The sequence below is a fragment of the Mauremys mutica genome, chromosome 12 (assembly GCF_020497125.1).
Source record: "Mauremys mutica isolate MM-2020 ecotype Southern chromosome 12, ASM2049712v1, whole genome shotgun sequence".
NCBI classification, from domain to species: Eukaryota; Metazoa; Chordata; order Testudines; family Geoemydidae; genus Mauremys; species Mauremys mutica.
Window position 1 is genome coordinate 15,962,612 of NC_059083.1, and position 7,671 is coordinate 15,970,282.

At 61.1% G+C, this 7,671-nt stretch overlaps 1 protein-coding gene across 1 annotated transcript; it reads right to left on the reverse strand.

Moving 5' to 3' along the window:
* On the reverse strand, window positions 1–2,817 carry LOC123345736 (alpha-1,3-mannosyl-glycoprotein 2-beta-N-acetylglucosaminyltransferase-like). The gene has a single exon (XM_044982776.1). The coding sequence runs from the start codon at window positions 2,769–2,771 to the stop codon at window positions 1,410–1,412; it is 1,362 nt and encodes a 453-aa protein (XP_044838711.1). The 5' UTR covers window positions 2,772–2,817; the 3' UTR covers window positions 1–1,409.
* Window positions 2,818–7,671: the final 4,854 nt, after the last annotated feature.

Here is a 7,671-nt window from a genome sequence, read left to right on the forward strand (position 1 = left end):
AAGATACAAGGGGATTTAAAACAGAAACAGGACAATACAGCAAAATAATACAGCGGGGGGAAAAGTTACCCTTTGGTGTGGTCTATGTTTTGGCCAAATGAGGTCTGAACTGTAACTCTCCCTCCCCAAACTGGCTCTTGAACAGCTTAGCAGCACCTCTAAGAGACTGGAGAGGGGGCTCTACTCCCATAGATAAGGCAGGGCTCGTTGTCAGAGAGCCCCTCTTCTTGTGTCCCAGCACTCCTGGGGTTCTCCTCCATGGTGATATCTCCCCATTGCTACATCAATGGTCCTCTCAACCATGGCAGTAAGGGAATCAGCCACCAGCGGGCAGGGACTGAGCCAACTTTGAACCGAACTTCAACCCGGGAAAGGATGGAGGCCCCCGGTGAGGATTAAGGCAGGCCACAAGCTCGGATCTCTCCCTTCCTTGCCAGGGAGAGTGACACAAGCCAGATTGCAGAGCCCCGGCTCCGTAACAAGCTTCCTCTGCGCACAGCGTAGAAAAGCGGCAATGAAGAACAAAGTGAAGGGACCACCGTGGGGGAACGCCCTCTGCAAGCAGAGGAACACTAGGGGGACGCAATGTTGCTGGATAGAGGAAGCCAGGACAACTCCTCACACACCCCTGACCCAGAGGGCTGCTTGGGGACCACTGCACAGGTCAAAAGGTGAGAAGGTTCTGATGCTCCAGCCATGCTAGAGAAGGTCTGATGGAGACACCAAAGAGGCCATCAAGGACATAAAGATCCCTGCCCCTGCACAACTCCCCTACAGCTAACGATGGGCTCGAGGACCATCAAGGGCGCCCCGTCATCTCCAATGCTCCCTCCCAGCTATAGCCAGAAGCGACCCCTGCCCACTCCCACACTGCCCCCAACTAAGGATGGCGAGGTGGGAACTGCCAAAAGGTCCTAAGCAGGTCCTGGCATCACCATTAGGCCCTCCTGGGTTGAGGTGGTCACTCCCCTCTCTCCGTTCTTCCCCCGCAGCTCACAGAGGCTGGGAAAGTAGCCACTGGTCAGTCAGTTCGGTTCAGCATTGGCTCTGACCCCACCCATGCACCATGGAGAAACCACCAGGGACATGGTAGAGGGAGATCACAATGTCAGAAAGGGGATAGGCTCTGGGGGGGCGGAGGGGGAGGGCAATGGGGAAAGCCTCAGCATGCCCCATCCCAGTCCCCTGCCTCCCACATCCGGGCAACACAATAATCCTGCCTCCCCCAGTATTAAGTGCACAAACACACACACACACCCCGCCTCGTCCCGGAATGCACTCGAATGCCACTCAGAAAACAAAAATACAAGGTCTGAGTCCCCGCCCCACACACACACAGCCCGCCCACCCGCTCCATGATCTTTACGGGTCCAACATGCTCAAGGGTCAATGTCCGGGGAGAGACGGTGCTAACTCCAACTGGGGTCATAACCCGTCCAGTCAGAAGGGGGCGCCAGGTAGACCCGCCGGCCGCGGTAGAGAAAGCTGACGATGCCACGGTAGCCGGCCCGGGGCACCCCCGACTTGAGATCATCCATAACGCCCAGGGCCTTGGCGAAGGCCTTGAAGGAGTCGCGGCTGCTGTACTGCACGCGGACGGTGCCCAGTTCCCGATGCTGGTTGCCCTGCAGGTCCTCCACCCGCAGCTCCGGGGCGTCGTAGACCTTGGGCAGGAACGAACGCTCATACTCCTCCTTCTTGAGGTAGGAGAGGTCCAGCTGGGTGAAAGGCACGAAGCGGTCGTTGAGCTTGATGAACTTCAGGTACTGGTCAAAGAACTGCCCATGGCTCACGCCCTTGCGGCCAAAGGTCATGGTGCGGGAGACCTCGGGCCTAATGCAGGAGCGGCCACGCCGCTGCTCCGGCTGCCTCATCCAGTCATCCCAGAAGGCCCTGGGCCACTTGGGCTCCAGCTCGTCCCACAGCTCCGACAGCAGCAGCCAACCCAGGCCGGGGAAGAAGTCTGTACGGTAGAGCAGCTCCGGCCGGCCGGCCTCCACCATCTGCTCCTTGCCATTGTCGTTCCAGGCCGAGACGCACCAGAGGCTGGGGTCAGCCAGCAGGAGCGGGAAGGCCGCCTGGAAGTACTCGAAGAAATCTGGAGCCACTTCCAGGTCGTCCTCTACCATAATGGCCGCCTGATACTGGAAGGTGCGGAAAACCTGGCTCAAGGCCCAGCGGTAGTGTCGGGCGATTTTGTAGTAGCCCTGGAACTTGCGGTGGTCCGTGGGCACCGGGATGTCGCTCAGGTCCGGCTGCTTGATGTGCATGACGGCGTCGCCGTAGGAGGCGATGACCCGGGCCGTCTCCTCGTGCCCGCAGTCCTGGCTCACGATGATGGGGAAGCGCTCCCGGGACGGCCGGTAGTGCAGCAGCTTGTCGAGGCACCGACGCACCGTGCTGCGGTCGCAGGCGATCACCACCACGGGCAGGACTGCATCCGGGGAGGCCCGGGACCGGTGCAGGACGACCTCCGTGGCGGGCAAAGCCCCAGGGTTGGAGGCGGCAGCGGGCGGCGGGAACCGACCCGTCTCCTCCACCTTCTTCCTCTTCTTGCTCCAGAGGGCGCTGTACCGGTGGATCTGCCGCAGCAGGTCCTTCTGGTGCTCCAGCTCCAGCTCCGCGTCCTGGGCCAGCCGGATGACCTCCTCGGTCAAGTGGCTGTGGTTGTCGAAGGCTGGGGGCCGGGTCCACAGGAAGAAAAGGAGCAGGGCGTTCCAGGCCACAAACAGCACCACGCCCCAGAGGACCAGGGTGCTCTTCTTCAGCATCCTTCACAGGCAGAGGCCCCCCCTTGGCTCGCTTGCGCTCTCAATCCCTCAGGTGTCACTCCACAGCCATGGACCTGGGGGGGCAGAAAGGGGGATGGGGAGTCAGTGAAGTACAAGTGAATATCGGCAATGGGTCACGATTGCCGCTGGTCAAGCCACATCTGGGACCCAGGGCTGGATTGCTGCCTCCAGACTCTCCTCCAGGCCTCCAGCCAGTAAGGAGAGAGGAGCAGCTCCATCGGGTGCCCATCAGGTTCAGCGCCACTTGGGGAGCCAGGGTGGGACCGTCCCCTACAGCCTCTTCCCAGTGACATGGAGATGCCCCATCAGGGCTCATCCAGCCCAGCCCAGCCCCTAGCGAGATGGAGACGCCCCACCAGGGCCCAGCCCCTACAACCTATTCTGTCCGTTCCTGGTTTTACGAGTCCCCAGCAAAGGGCCCCCCCAGCCCAACCCTCAGGGAGCTGATTCCCCATCCGGATACATCTTCCCCTCCGGGCTCTTTCACTGACGTTTACTCTATATTGCCCCATTCTTCATGTCACCCCACTCCTCCCAGTGATACCCCCGGACCCCTCTCCCCCTCCTTCGGCATCAGCCCCTTCAACCACCTGCCCCCAAAGATCTTCCCTGCCCCTTGGTCATCCTTTAGCTGAGCTAACTCGTGATCGGCTCGGCTGTCTGGAGGGGCAGAGGCCAACGCTCCCCCTGCGCGTCCGGACTCCGGGCACTGGTTGTCCTACAGGGCAGGTATGGGGGCCTTAGGCCAAGCAGCAGAAACGCCCCCTCCCAGATAGGCTGGAGTGGGGGAGATGCATGGAGGGGAGGGACTGGGAACCCCGGGTGTGAGCAGAGAGGGGAGGAGGGGCCATTGGGAGGGGACGCTGAGTAGGCTGGCTGAGGAAGCCCAAGACTGGAGAGACACCGGATCGGAGCTCCCCTCTCCTCCCGCCCAGTGGCTGGTGTGCAGAGATGCCCTGGCAGGCCCCTCCCTCCCCCAAGACCTGCTGCACGAACCTCAGCTCGGACCCCGCTGGTCCCACAGGCGATAGCTGTGCACAGCACCAGCTTAAGCCCGTAATCCCACCCTTGCTTAGTAGCTGCATCAGGAGCCTCATTAATCCCCCCGGTGAGAGCCCCGGCCCTATATTTAACACGGCAGCAGGAGTGTGCAATCGCAGGCAGGGCTCAGCCATGTTCACACGCCACCAGGCTGCTGCAAGCCCAAGTGGGGAGGACACCAGGGAGGGCGACCGTACGGTCGACTCCCTGCTTCAGGGCCATTTGGGCAGCACGTGGCTAAACTACTGTTTGGGTAGACAGCCATTCCTCTCCGTAGTGCAGCCACCTCTGGGGTGGGGCGGGGCGGGGCAGTTGTTTAGCGGCCATACAGCAATGCCACACAGGGACTGTTCACCCCAGCACTGAAATGCAGCCACCTCTGGAGTGGGGCAGCTGGGGAACAACCTCACAGCGATGCAGTACGGGGGTCACTCGCCCAGCACTGAAATGCAGCTACCTCTGGGGTGGGGTGGGGCAGCCAGTTAACAGCTGCCCAGCAACAGACTGGGACAGGAAGTGAAGGAGAATCCCATAGCTCAGAACGAGAGCAGGGAGGGATTTAGGGAGGAAAAAAAATCATTACCCACATTACATTTTGCATCTGGAATTAACTCCGGGGCCAGCACTGACTGCGAGGGGCCAGCGCCCCCCACCCACTCCCTGCAGCACAGCACCCCCAGCACTGCACTGGGCTCAGCACTGACTTGCACCTCTACCCGGCTGCTTGCAGCCCAGTGACCCCTAGTGCCACACTGGGGCATTAGGGTCAGCACTGATTTAGAGGGACCAGGCACCATCTGTTGAGCCACATCCCCAGGAAGGGGGGGGGGAGGGGGATGTCCTCAGAGGTCTCCCCCCATCCAGACAAGCAAGCCAGCCTGACCCTGCACAGCTTGGCTCCTAGCCCGGGGCACCAGGGCAAGTCACACAAGGCTTGTTTCACTAGCCGAGCTCACTGATCAGTTCTGACTTGGGACGACAGTGGCGAGCCAGGAAAGTCAAGCGGCTGGGATCCAGGGCCAGCTGGAAGAAGGGCTCTTGAGGGTTGGGGAGGAAGAACCGGGGTGTCCATCTGTCTCTGCTCGGCAGGACTCTGGCGGAGAGTCACACCACTGCTGCTTAAGCCTGTCCATCAGCTGGAGTCACTGGAGCACACACCTTGGATCCGTGGGGAGGAGCAGCCTAGGCTGCGCCCCACGGAATCCCAGAGGCGTAAGGGATTGGGGGCAGAGGCACAGGGTGAGGTCAGCTGGGAATATTTCGGGGGGGGGGGGGGGGAGGGGGGAGAGAAACCATGACGCAGAGGCTGAAGAACAGAAAATCCCAGGCTCCACCTGGTCCTGGTTTGAAGCATCTCCAGCCGTGGTGTCTGATCTAGCACAGAGAGGGTGTGTGTGGAGAAGACACTAGGATAGATGGGCCCCACTGATGATTTCAGTGGGGCAAGAGGCCCCACTCCTCTGATGGGCGGCGATCCCACGCTAGAGAGACCCGCTCCAGCACAGCGGATGTCCCTGTGTCGCTCTCAGACAAGCTACCAGTTGTTCTAAAGCAGCGGCTGGGCTCAGACACGCGAGCGGGAGCAGCAAGTTGCATTTTTTCCACCTGGCTCGCCAGGGCACGGGAGGATTGAGCCGGCGGGTTTGGGAGCTGCTGACAGCGCAGAGAAAAGGCTCTTTCTAAATCGTCCGAGATCTTCACACAGCCCTGCAGCTTGGGCTCCTTCCCTGGACGGTTAAGCCCAGGGAGCTGCAGGGCAGAAAGGGAGGTGGGGAAAGCAGGTCCATGGAAGGGCGAGAAAACCAGCTCCCCTTCCTCTGCATGCTTCTGCTCCCAGTGCGTCTCCCAGCCAGAGCCGATGAGTTTCGGGACAGCCCGACACTTCTCCTCCCATTAGCCCAGCAGGGGTGCAGGAGGGCGAGCAGGCGGGACACTAGTCTGGCTCCTAGCTGGCATGGGGAGCGCAGGGCTAAATTCCACCCCCAGGGAATGCAGGAGGCGGAAGCAGAAGGGGACCAGGTCCTCGTACACTGGGCCATTCAGTTGCTATTGTGCCAGCCACGCAGCCCAACTACGCACACAGCCTCTCCACAGGGTGTGGAGGGGCCTGGAGTATCCAGGCCAAGCAGCCCATAGTGCCAAGCTGTGGAGACAAGGAGCATGTGCCAGGCTAGGGACACCAGCACAGCGCCCCCTAGTGCAGGCCCAGAGGGTGACCGAGTGCATCCCAGGTTAGGCACAGCGCCCCCTAGTGCAGGCCCAGAGGGTGACACAGTGCATCCCAGGATAGGCACAGCGTCCCCTAGTGCAGGCCCAGAGGGTGACCGAGTGCATCCCAGGATAGGCACAGCGTCCCCTAGTGCAGGCCCAGAGGGCGACCGAGTGCATCCCAGGATAGGCACAGCGCCCCCTAGTGCAGGCCCAGAGGGCGACCGAGTGCATCCCAGGATAGGCACAGCGCCCCCTAGTGCAGGCCCAGAGGGTGACACAGTGCATCCCAGGATAGGCACAGCACCCCCTAGTGCAGGCCCAGAGAGTGACCGAGTGCATCCCAGGATAGGCACAGAGCCCCCTAGTGCAGACCCAGAGGGTGATGCAGTGCATCCCAGACTAGGCACAGTGCCCCCTAGTGCACGCCCAGAGGTGACGCAGTGCATCCTAGGCACAGTGCCCCCTAGTGCCAGAATGAGGGAGGTACATTGACTCAATGAGGGTGGACAGCACAGCGCCCCCTATGGCCTGGTTAAGGGGATGGAACATATTTCAGGTTAGGCAGAATACCCCCCCATCCCAGGGGCAACACAGCGCACTCTATGGTCAGGTGGAGGAGGAATGGCCCCTCTAATGTCAGAGCGAGAGGGGACACTGAGCCAGGCTACGGTGGGCATCTCAGAGCCCCCCCTCCCTCCGCCCAGGTTGCTGAGGAAAGAACCAGGGCAGCTCCCCCACTGCAGCAGTTGTGCCGTGGGGCACAGGAGCACGCTATGCAGGGCCGGCCCCAGGCCTTGTCACCCAACCCCAGTCCTGGTTAATTGCTTTGCAGAGCTGAGGCTCATTTGTTAAAGAGCTAAAACGTCATGTTGGGAATTCGGCAACCAGTGGAAAAACCTCAGCAGACTGGCTCGGGGATTGGGTTAGGAGCAGAGCCAGGAGAAGGGAGAGCTGTGCATTGTGGGTACCCGGCCTGACTTCTGGGTCACTCGCACGGGGTTAGGAGCAGAGCCAGGAGAAGGGAGAGCTGTGCATTGTGGGTACCCGGCCTGACTTCTGGGTCACTCGCACGGGGTTAGGAGCAGAGCCAGGGGAAGGGAGAGCTGTGCATTGTGGGTACCCGGTCTGACTTCTGGGTCACTCGCACGGGGTTAGGAACAGAGCCAGGGGAAGGGGGTACCCGGTCTGACTTCTGGGTCACTCGCACGGGGTTAGGAGCAGAGCCAGGGGAGGGGAGAGCTGTGCATTGTGGGTACCCGGTCTGACTTCTGGGTCACTCCCACTGCGATTTCACAACCTCGAGAGGCAGCGATGGGCCTCTTGGCCAAGGCTCTGCTTGGCTTAACCTTTTAACCACTTCTCTGGTCACAGGAGACATCCCACTGGCAGCTCCTCATGAGGCTGAGCCCATCCCATTCTGCCACCCCCCTCGCCAACACCGGTGCAGCCAGACATGCTCCCTGTCCGCAGCCAGCCCCAATCACCTACCACTCTGTTTAGATTTGAGAGCTGGGACTTAGGTAGCTCGTGGTCAACCCAGGGGCCACTCTCTGCCAGGGCAAAGGGAGAGGTAACAGGAGCTCAGAGAAGTCTACTCCAGCCACCCAGCAGCAGCAGATCCCCCGCC

Excerpts from the sequence above, each read along its gene's own strand:
- LOC123345736 (XM_044982776.1), bottom strand. The coding sequence starts at position 2,771 with ATGCTGAAGAAGAGCACCCTGGTCCTCTGGGGCGTGGTGCTGTTTGTG.